At 40.1% G+C, this 11808-nt stretch overlaps 1 protein-coding gene across 4 annotated transcripts; it reads left to right on the top strand.

Moving 5' to 3' along the window:
- letmd1 (LETM1 domain containing 1) lies at positions 1 to 8598 on the top strand. Of its 4 annotated transcripts, none has more exons than XM_028993600.1 (9): positions 1 to 126; positions 2215 to 2354; positions 2833 to 2948; positions 3040 to 3122; positions 3776 to 3962; positions 6602 to 6703; positions 6786 to 6938; positions 7137 to 7233; positions 8391 to 8598. In XM_028993600.1, the coding sequence occupies exons 1-9, from the start codon at positions 8 to 10 to the stop codon at positions 8462 to 8464; spliced, it is 1071 nt and encodes a 356-aa protein (XP_028849433.1). In that variant the 5' UTR covers positions 1 to 7; the 3' UTR covers positions 8465 to 8598. The 4 variants fall into 4 exon arrangements, with proteins under 4 accessions (XP_028849433.1, XP_028849434.1, XP_028849432.1 ...); XM_028993601.1 differs by lacking the exon at positions 8391 to 8598 and adding an exon at positions 7577 to 8374; XM_028993599.1 differs by lacking the exon at positions 8391 to 8598 and adding an exon at positions 7418 to 8374.
- The last annotated feature ends 3210 nt before the right edge of the window (positions 8599 to 11808 follow it).

The raw sequence follows: 11808 nt of genomic DNA, 5'->3' as shown, positions 1-11808 counted from the left end.
TTCGAACATGGCGCTGTCCTGTACTCGGACATGCCATGGTTCGGTGCTGTTTTTGCTCTGCGGATCGCGACTTCGCGGAGTCAGAGCTGGCCTGTGCTCTCCATTGCTGACCCATTCATTGACTAGGTACTGTAAAGAATTTTACTAAACAAGTATCGAGCCTTTATGTGCAAATGACTTGGGCGTTTTCTATGCCGCGCTAACAGAATGAATCCGCACAACCCCTAGAAGTGGAGTGAACTTATCCTTTTACTTTCACTTCACCCGTGGACCTACATTTCATTCTTAAAATTAGCCATAAACGTTTTTATTTTCACCTATAGGAAACATTTCAAGTTCACATGTATTAATCTGTTAATCGAACTTCTCGTTAGCTGATGACATGACAGCATTGCTTGTATTTTCTATGTGACAAAACAACTTTTCTCTGATTACAATTTAACTACAGACACTAACTTGTTGAATTTTAAAGAAATATTCCACTGGTATAGACCATACGTTCTGCTGTGTGCCAAAAATACATACAGTCGTGGCCAAAAGTTTTGATAATGACTCAAAAACTGTTTTTTAACAAGGTTTGCTGCTTCAGTGTTTTTAGATCTTTTTGTCCGTTGTTTCTGTGGTGCATTGAAGTTAAAATAAGTTTCAAATCATTTTTACTGACAATTACATCAAGTCAATATTTGCAGTGTTGGTCCTTTTTTCAAGACCTCTGCAATTCACCCTGACATGCTGTCAATCAACTTCTGGCCCAAATCCTGACTGATAGCGACCAGTTCCTTCATAATCAGTGCTTGGAGTTTGTCAGAGTTTGTGTGGGGTTTTTTTTGTCTACCTGCCTCTTGAGGTTTGACCACAAATTCTCATTTGGATTAAGTTTCCTGGCCATGGACCTGGCCATGTTTTGTTGCCCAAGCTTCTTAGTTCTCACTTTGGCGTTATGGTCTGGTGCTCCATCATTCTAGAAAAGGCATTGTTCTTCACCAAACTGTTCTTGGATGGTTGGGAGAAGTTGCTGTCGATGGATGTTTGGTACAATTCTTTATTTATGGCTGTGTTCTGTGAGTGTCCCACTCCCTTGGATGAGCCCCACACCTGAATGGTCTCAGGATGCTTTACTGTTGGCACAAGACAGGACTGGTGGCGCTCACCTTTTCTTCTCTGCACAATCATTTTTCCAGATGCCCCGAACAATCGGAAAGGGGCTTCATCGGAGAAAATTACTTTTGTCATTTCAGTCCTCAGCAGTCCAATCCCTGTACTTTTTACAGAATATCAGTCTGTCCTTGATGTGTTTCTTGGAGAGAAGTGGCTTCTTTGCTGCCCTCCAAAAGTCTTCATCTCACTGTACGTGCAGATGCCCTCACACCTGCCTGCTGCCATTCCTGAGCAAGCGCTGCAATGGTGGCACCCCGATCCTGCACATTCGCCTATGAACCAGAAGACCCAGGTTCAAATCCCACTTATTTCCATTGTGTCCCTGAGCAAGACACTTAACCCTAAACTGCTCCAGGGGTGGACTGTCCCTGTAACTACTGGTTGTAAGTCGCTCTGGATGAGGGCGTCTGAAAAATTTAATGTAATGTCTTGTTGTGAAGACTTCTTCACAACACTTGAAACTTTGATGATCTGATAAATGGTTGGTTTATGTGCAATCTTAGTAGCAGTAATTTTCTTGCCTGTGAAGCCCTTTTTATGCAACATAATAATGACTGCACGTGTTTCCTTGCAGGTAACCATGGTTAACAGAGGAAGAACAGTGATTTCAAGCATCACCCTCCTTTTAAAGCATCCTGTCTTCTATTCTAACTCAATCAGCATGACAGAATGATCTCCAGCCTTGTGCTCCTCAACACTCTTACTTGTGTTAACGAGAGAGAGGATCACTGAAATGATCTCAGCAGGTCCTCTTGTGCCAGGGCTGAAATGCAACAAAAATGTATTACTTTGGGATTAAGTTCATTTTCATTTCAAAGAGGGACTTTATAATTCATCTGATCACTCTTCATAACATTCTGGAGTATATGCAAATTGCCATAATAAAAAAGATAAAAGGGAAGCAGCAAACATTGTGGCAACCAGTATTTATCATTCTCAAAACTTTTGGCCATGACTGTACACACTTCTTTCACACACATCCACAGTAAACAACACACAATAACTAGTAAGCAAAAGAAAATATGACAAAAAAATGTTTTATTGGTTTCTGCACAGACTTTACTCGACATCCAGGGCCAGATCAGGGATTGGCCGGAGCATTCTAAAAGGAGTACAGTGGACCAACAGCAAATATGAGCAATTCCTGCAGCGGCGCTTTCCACAGTTTTATGTCCTTTACCACACTTTTCTACGAGGCAAGACAGCTTTCGAACTAACACATTATTAATCATAATCATCTTGCATGTGCTATGGGTGTGAAAGTTAAATATATAAATACACCAGTAATTAAATAATGAAATGAAAGTATAATTAATTAGTTCACTTACCCACTCGCTTACTTTGATGGGTCAGACTGACTGATAAAAGTAATTCATGATGTGCTGAATGTGCCCAAATTAAATAAATAGTAAAATATTCCGGTGACACTTTTAATTAATTAATAATGTTTTCATTTACAGTTTTTTTTTAATCATTCCTGTCGCATTAAATGAACTATAGATGTTTTAATTTCCCACTTTAAATAATCTATGTCTCATTTTATTCACTTAATTATTGATCTAATTTTGAATTTAATTTTGGCACTCGTATGCCTCCATGAATGTCTGGGTTTATGTCATTGAAAAGACTAAAATCCTGTCCACGTGTGTGTTTTTGTTTGTGTGGTTCTTATAGGGTTTCGACTCCTGTTCCAAGATGCTAAGGATGTGTTTAAGATCAGAGCGCAAATTCAAGCTAGTGACATGAATCACCTCAAGATGTCTTATCACAACTTAGAGAAACTGAGGCAGGTTGGTTTACTCAACATGAGCAATCAGGTCAATGAATAATGGCAGTATGCAATAAAATGTGCTTTCCATACATTTCTTACTCTCTGTTCAGTTTCGCAGAGACATGATCAAAGCCATTCCACTGGTGGTAATCTCCATTCCTCCATTTGCCAACTACCTTGTGTTTGCCCTTATGTGAGTCTTTTTCTGACTTTTTCATTTCCTAAAATGCAGGATTTGTGTATTTTCCCCACCAGATCTGTTAATCGGTTTGTTCAATTATAGTAGAACCCAGCTGGACATGTTCAAGGAAAAGAGGAGATCTGATCACCCAAACATTGCAGCACTATGCTAACTTACTTATCAACTTAAAGTCAATATTTGCAAAATAATATGTGCAGGGTTATCTTAATGTTTCCTGTCAAAAAGAATTTGTGGCTCCCGGTGCTTTCACTTTTGTGGTCCAAATGGCTCTTTGAGTGTTAAAGGTTGCCGCCCCCTGGGCTCTATGATTCCAATCAACAGCACATGCAGCTCAGGGCACCAATCACTAGGCATCAGGCATTAAACTTTGCATTAGTGAAGGGAATATCCTTTTTTTTATTTTACAATTATGAATATGGTGTGTTTTATGTACATGTGCAAAAATGAATTATTATCAGACATACCTTTATTTTTAACACCAAGCATAATGCCCGATGCATATTTTTTTCAGTAGTTTATTTGACTGCATGATAGCGTTTTAAGCAAAGCAGCGAATTTCTGGATTTGCTTGTACAAAATGATTTCCTCTTGTCATCAGACCCAATGAGACTAATCTAACTGCCTTAATATTCCTTTCACATCAGGTACCTGTTCCCACGTCAGGTTTTGATCCGCCACTTTTGGACACCGCAGCAGCTGGTGGATTTTCAGGCAGTTTATCACTCACAGAGAGCCCAGCACTACAGACCTGTACTGAGTATTTTGGAGCAGACTGTGAGGCAGGTTGAAGACAGCTGCCTCCAAATACGCCTGACAGATCTGTGCCACAAGGTGTGTGTGTGTGTGTGTGTGTGTCTGTGTAGAAAGGGGGGGCTTTTTTAGGCTTTTTACATGTTCAGACTAGATCAGACTAGATGATATTCTAGACCTGGGCCACAGTTTCCAAAATACCTTTTTAAACCACCTTAGATGTGCGGAGTGTAATTTAAGTACTATATGATATGATGAGTATTCACAGCATTCACTTTTCCCACATTTTGTTAAGTTACAACCTTATTTCAGAATCTATTAAATGCACGTTTTCCTCAGAATTCTATACACAACACCCCATAATAACAAAGTTTACTTGTGGTTTTGGCAAATGTATTAAAAATAAAAAAACTGCGAAATCACATTATTGAGCCTTTGCTCAATACTTTGTCGATGCAACTTTGGCAGCAGTAGAAGCCGAATGTTTTTCTGAATATGATGCCACAAGCTTGGCACACCTTTCCTTGGCCAGTTGGGCCCATTCCCTTTTTACAGCACCTCTCAAGCTCCATCAGGTTGGATGGGAAGCGTCAGTGCACGGTCATTTTAAAGGTCCCCAATCATGAAAAGTTTCAATTTGTGAGATTATTTTACATTAATACTAGTCTACAGAGGATGCTGTAGCGGTTGCTCTTCTAACTTGTCCCACCTGGAGCCCCAGGGGATCTACACACGTCTCCTCTTTATAGACTTTAGCTCCACCTTTTACACCATCCTCCCTCACAGATGTGTAAGCTGTCAGATCAGGGACTCTTCTATTCCACCTGTCTCTGGACTAGGACTTCCTGACAGATCACACACAAAGGTTTTGGATAGGCTTTCACATCTCCTTGTCCTTCAGTGTCAGCACTGGCTCTCCTCAGTGCTGTGTGCTGAGCCCCATGCTCTTCACACTGTGTACACACGACGGTGCCCCCGCCCACAACAGCAACATCGTCAAATTTGCATTCAACACCACTGTGGTGGGTCTCATTTCTGGTGGAGATGAGTCTGCCTACTGGCATGAGAAGGAGCGTCTGACCACTTTACATCAGTGGAGACTGTGTGGAGAGAGGGTGTCAGACATCCACTTTCTGGGTGTTCATATCGGAGGACCTGTCCTGGGGTGTGAACTAGAGATGGTGAAGGCTCAGCAGAGACTATATTTTGTGAAGACTGCCCAGGAAACAGTCGTTGGCTGTTCTCAACCCTCTCTGGATGAACTGCACAGGTCTTGCTGTGAGCACGAAACATCATAAAGGATTCCTGACATGCCACTCACAACTTTCATCGATTTTTCCAACTCCACCTCAATTTCTTTTTCATGTGCAATAAGGTTTCTACCTCATCCTTTAATTTAAGTGCCATATTTTGTATTATATTTGTATGATATTTTGTATTATATTTGAATATATGCTAGTTGTTGTACTTGACAATGACAATAAAGATTCTGTCTATGGTCCTGCAGTGGCTTGAAATAGCGATGTGTATAAAGTGTGCTTGGGGCAATCTACTTCACTGTTCAGAGAGCGGCAGCTCAAACGGTCTGATCTGTATTGTCTCCCCTTATGTCATCAGGGGTTACCTCCCCTTTCTTATGCTTTGTCCACCCAGAGTATTTCCCACCCCTCCCCTAAAAACGTAGCTCCACCGACAGTCGTGGCTTGAAAAGTTGTGAAGCATTGCAGTTGCTCAGTGATTGGATGTAAAAATGAGCACGTTTTCTTTCAGTTTCATCACCTGAAACAATGGTTTGATTTTATTGTTTTCTTGAAAAACACTGCCAAACGTTTTTCACGTTGTCAGTTTGGAGTGTTGTATGAAGTGATTTTGAAGGGAAAAAAATTATTCAATCTCTTTTGGAATAAGGCGGTGACGCAACAAAATGTGGAAAAAGTGATGTGCTGTGAATACTTTCCTGTAGATAGAAAGTAAGAGCACAGAGAATAATATACACAGTTGTGCACATATTGTGCCTTTTAAATTTTATTTTTGCACATGCAGTGCTTTTCTTGATGTAGTTGCTTTAAAAAGGAACAGGTTCACACAGTAGTGGAGAGATATAGGGTGGGTAAACTGTCAAATTCTTTCAGTAATGACTTAGTGTCTTAAAATAATGCGTAAGAAATGCTTCTCATTCTCACTTTTCATGTTAAATCACTTTCAAGAGGAGCAGGATCTTTTTAATCGAACAGACTGCAATAAACTCCCGATAATGAATAATGTGCCTCTGATGTTGGGAACATTTGTGATGTGTGAAAATCAGCATCGCTTGTAGGGAGAGTTCTGGCTCTACTTAAGTTCTACTTAAGAGCTGAGGATGTACATTCAAGTTACCCATGTTTGGGGAAACACACTACTGATTGTGATGTCTTCATAAAACAAGGTTCATCATAGCCCTGACATTTTTAAACAGTTAACTGCATCAGTAAACTTTATTTATAGTTCATGGAACTGAAAATACCACTGAATCATGATATTATAATTGGTATAGGATTAAATATTTGCATTACATTTCGATCAGATGCTCTTATCCAGAGCAACGTACAATCAGTAGTTATAGGGACAGTCCCCCTGGAGACACTAACCCTGGAGGGTTAAATGTCTTGCTTGGAGTTTGAACCTGTGGTCATCTGTTTTATTTTATTTATTTTTTTTAATAATGCATCCAAAAATTATAGGTGCAAAATGGAGGACATCCGTTGGTGTCAGAAGTCCATGCTGTGCGGAGCTTGTTTTCAGGTCCCCCTTTGGGAATCAAGATAATGACTGCTGATCTCATGGTACAGAAATACTCAAGGCTTCTTAGTTGAGCATGCACCATGCTTTTCTCCCTTCTTATCTTCATCTTTACCTGGCTTCCAGAGACAGCTATGCCCCATGCTCTTCTTGACCCCTCGCTTCCCGGCTTTTCTGATTAGGCAACGGCTGCATAGCCATGCCCTAGAACTGATGCACCTTGATCAAGCCATCGTTCGCCTGGGCCTGCACCAGCTGAGCGATGCAGAGATGAGACAGGTTAGAGCAAGAACGGACTACGCTTGCTTATCTGTGTGAGAAATGATACTGAAATTCTATGCATGGCTGCAGACAGTGAAACCATATGGACCTCAGGGGCCAGAAAGTTATTAATTAAACACTAAACCCATTAAAATTAGAATGCATACTTCCATGCATAAGTCACTCTAAAAATATATAATCATTCTGTGCTTTTAGGCATGCTTTGTCAGGGGGATGAATGGAAACTCACTCAGCCCCAGTGAATGCAGAGAGTGGCTCTCCCGGTGGCTAAACTTCTCCATAGACCTCAAAGGTATGTGTTGTCTATGGTTGAATTATATGCAGTTCATAACTTGGACACACTGACCACCTGTAGTTAATACCCAGATTACACCTTTTTTACTGGCTCCAGTTCATTTAATCCATCTCTCATGACCTCTTCCCTTTCATCACATCCATGTTTAATAAGTCACTAACATCTGATCTTGTCTCAACAGCATTCAAAATGCCTAGAATCTACTGCCAATCATTTCCAATTATAAACCAGTGTTTCTCCTACCCTTTCTTTCAAAAATCCTAGAATTTAGTATCTATAATCAGCTCACTATATACCTTACCCAGAACAACAATTCTCTCCTGGCTGGTCTTCCTTTTAGTGCTACTCAACCTCTTCAGCTGATCCAAAATGCTGCAGCACGACTTGTTTTCAACCTTCCCAAATTCTCCCTCACCACTCCACTGCTGTGTTCCCTCCACTGGCTTCCAATAGCTGCCCGCATCAGATTCCAAATACTGATGCTTGCCTACAAAGCCAAGGAAGGGTCAGCACCCTCCTACCTCAGATCTCTCATCACTTCTCACCCTGCACCTCGATCTCACCAATCCTCCAGCACTGCTCGACTGGTACCACCATCTATAAGGGTTCTAGGAAAGCATTCATCTAGACTCTTCTCTGTCTTGGCTCCTAGGTGGTGGAATGAATTTCTACTAGATGTCCTTCCTGTTTAGAAAATACTTCTTAACAGTAATTCTATAACAGTTTCTATATTCAATATTGCAAAAAAAAACAAAACGAAAAAAAACAGTTGGGTTCTGAGTTGTTATGTGAACGGTATCTACATATTGTGTCGTAGTGAACCAAACAAGTGTTTTCAGTGATATTTAAAGCTCTCTGGATAAGAGTGTCTTCCAAATGCTGTAGCTGTATATGGAAATGACAGACCAGGGTTGAGGGAACGTGGATGGACAACAGAACATATGACTAGGGCTAAGACCACTGGGGCGGACCGCATGTGGGACAAGATATGTGTTGAGAAGAGACCGGACCGGGTTGTTAGAATGTGATTCTGGTTTCCATTAAATGCCTTTACAATTACTTATGTATTTGTTTATTTGTAAATCATTACTTGAGAGATCAGACATAGTGATCAAAAACATGCAACATTCTCTTTCTCCATCTCTCTAACACAGAATCAGAGACATCATTGTATCTGCACAGCATGGTTCTGCTCACAGTGAACTTTCCAAAGCCTACCTGCTGCTGACAACAGTCGGGTCTGCCAGGAAACCTCCCGTCAATCTAAGAATTCCCAATGTCTATATTTAGAACTTGTCAGATGCCACTACACATTGTTGCCAAATGTTGAGTAATTTAACTATATTAAAAATAATTTATGGGTGTCTGTTTTGTTTTTTCCCCTCATTCTTTGCAAAGTGATTAAAGGTTAAAACGCCTTACTGGTGCTGTAACTACTGCATTAAAGGATGGTTTTACTACAGCATGAAAGATTAAAATGTAATTACAGACAAATAAAATGCTTTCAAATAAAACTTTGTCTGCAAAACAAAATGTTCTTATTATATTCTTATTTCTTATTACAGAGAAAAAAAAATGGTGCAGTTATTCAGGTCAGGCATTTTTTTGGAGAAATTATTATTTTTATATCGGATGAAAATTGTTTAGATGAAGTAAACTTTAATACACAGTTCATACCGATTTCTTCTTTCATAAGTTTCTTCAAACTGGACAAACCAGTTCAGTATTTGCATATTGTGATTGAGTCACGAGGGTGACCCAAATGGTCTTGCCAGACTTTGTATGCAAATTTTGAAAACAAAACTGGAGCTACATTTTAGTCATGTTTCCAGAGCATAACATTAGTGAGAGTGAGGTGGAGTTGTGGATTTCCCCTTAGCATGTATGGCTCTGTGCCAGTGTTGTATATAGTTCGTAAGTGTTTGGTTGAGGATTTTGCGGTGGTGTCTACAGTTTACAGTGCTGTCCTCCCTGTCCATGACCCCAAACCCAACCCGCCCTAGACGGGAATGTGACACATGACACTGACCTTCATCTTAATACAGAAATTACAAGTGTAACTATATTTTAGTCAATTTAAATATTAAAGGTTAAACATTATTTAACATTAATACGATTTCACCTAGCCTGTCTATGGTCCTGCAATGGCCAGAAGTGGTGTAAGTCTTTGACCATTCTGCTATACTTCAGAGCGTGGCAGCTCAGATGATCGGACCTGGAATTTGTCCCCTTTTGTTGTTATAAGGGGAAAGGTTACCTTCCGTTTCTCATGCTTTGTCCGCCCAGAGAATTTCCCACATAAGAGCAAAAAAAAATCATAATAGGGGACCTTTAAAATATCAAGAAAGATGTCATCTGTGTTTGTAATTGTTATTAACGTATATGCCTTATTCATCATAAAAAGCATTGCAAGTTGGTGTGTGCTATGGTAGGTTTCCTCCTGCTACTGCAAACGCACAATGACAAAAACTTTCATGACGTCACTAGTGATGGCTCACCCATGGCTAATTTTTCTTTTTTCTTTTTGCAATCAAATTAAGTTCACAGTTACCACGAAAGCTCACGTGACTTCTGAAACTGTCTGCGCCTCTTTTTCATTGTTTTGCCAAATGAAGACTGCTTGAATGAGCAGTGTGTTATATGCAAATTCTGCTTCCTAGACCACTGAACTAGACAAACCTGTATGACTACCACAGGCATATGATGGATCACCACTATGCAAGTTCTGATAAATAGATAAATGAAAACAGAATTCTGCTGTATTTTGTTCAGTGATGTGTTACACATTTTCTCTGTATAGTTTACAGGGTGGTAGTAGCCTAGTGGGTAACACACTCGCCTATGAACCAGAAGACCCAGGTTCAAATCCCACTTACTACCATTGTGTCCCTGAGCAAGACACTTAATCCTAAATTGCCCCAGGGGGGACTGTCCCTGTAACTACTGATTGTAAGTCGCTCTGGATAAGGGCGTCTGATAAATGCTGTAAATGCATAAATGCAGTCCCTGAGACTAAAGTGTTGATTATCAAGAGGCTGAAGACCAGATCCACTGCTGATGTGACAGACACCTTCAATGTGTCTCAGCGTCAAGAGGATAAAAAAAGATTTGAAGAGACTAGAGACATTTTTGACAAGCCCAGGTCAGCCAGACCCTGTAAGACAACTGCTCGAGAGGACCGTTTGTTGGTTCGAAAATCCAAGGCCAGCCCATTTTCCACTGCAGCAGAGCTCCACGAGACCTTATCACCTGAAGTCCCTGTGTCAACCAGAACAGTTTGTCGGATTCTCTCAAAACGGCCTTCATGGTCGAATCAGTGCCCAGAAGGCAGCACTAAACAAAAGACAACTGAAAAACCGTGTGGCATTTGCCACAACTCACAGCCTGCTAAAAGGATGGATGCTGGAAAAGTGGCAGAAGGAGGATTTTTCAGATGAATCTTCTGTTGAATTACACCACAGTTGCCGCAAATATTGCAGGAGACCTACTGGAGCCGGCATGGATCCAAGATTCACCTAGAAAACAGTGAAAAATCATGGTCTGGGGTTACATACAGTATGGGGGTGTGCGAGAGATCTGCAGGGTGGAAGGAAACTTCAATAGTCTGAAATACCAAGAAATCTTAGCTACCTTTTTATATTCCCAACCATGAAAGAGGCCAAATTCTGCAGCAGGATGGTGCTCCATCACATACTTCCATCTCAACATCAAAGTTCCTCAAGGCGAAGAAGATCAAGATGCTCTAGGATTGGCCAGCCCAGTCACCAGACATGAACATCATTGAGCGTGTGTGGGGAAGCATTTTATAAGAGGAAGCATTTATCAATAAATTGTATGAATCCTTGCCAGACCGCATAGATGCAGTCCTTCAAGCTCACGGAAGTCATACAAGATATTAAAATTGGATCTCACAGCACCACTACTTAATTTGCTGACATATTTTTGTATTTGCTGTAAATTTGTTCAATTTCTGTATAGGCAACAAAACTTTTGTCTTGCCAAAATGTGACCTTTCTGTCTTGATTAAATGATAAATCTTTTTTCAGTGAAACTAATTCATTTCAATGCATTAAACATAATTTGGTGGAGTTTTAGCTTTTCATATGAGCTATTTCTGACACCAATTGATTCATTAAAAGTCAGGTTAATAGCAGGTCTTTCTACAAAATAGATAAGCAACAAAACTTTTGTCAGGGACTGTATATGATATAATACCTTAATGTGATGTGATTTATCTTCCCAACCCAAACTGTCCACTTGAGTTTCATGCACAATTATACATATAATACAATTATACACCTTTTTGATAAAGCAAAAAGGTGCTTTTGCATTTTTACATTTCTGCCTGCACTTTGTTGGCTTAATACCTGTGCACTGCACAATGACAATGAAATCTTTTCTAAAATGGCCACAACACAAGAAGCTAACACCATTTCCTTTATTCCATTGAGTATTTGTAAAGATCTGTATGACACTTTACTCAATACATTTTACTGATGCACACTGTGATACAATGTGCCATCATCTTAATCATCCATTGTGTACATTTTCAGAACATAGATATCACCCCAA

This window comes from Denticeps clupeoides, chromosome 10 (genome assembly GCF_900700375.1).
Source record: "Denticeps clupeoides chromosome 10, fDenClu1.1, whole genome shotgun sequence".
NCBI lineage: Eukaryota > Metazoa > Chordata > Actinopteri > Clupeiformes > Denticipitidae > Denticeps > Denticeps clupeoides.
This window is presented reverse-complemented; position numbering and strand designations above follow the sequence as displayed.

Bases quoted from the DNA above. Each gene is read 5' to 3' on its own strand.
- letmd1 (XM_028993599.1), top strand. From the start codon at position 8: ATGGCGCTGTCCTGTACTCGGACATGCCATGGTTCGGTGCTGTTTTTG. The intron at 3,963-6,601 runs GTGTGTGTGTGT...CAAAAATTATAG, and splicing joins TGACAGATCTGTGCCACAAG to GTGCAAAATGGAGGACATCC. The intron at 6,939-7,136 runs GTTAGAGCAAGA...CTGTGCTTTTAG, and splicing joins GCGATGCAGAGATGAGACAG to GCATGCTTTGTCAGGGGGAT.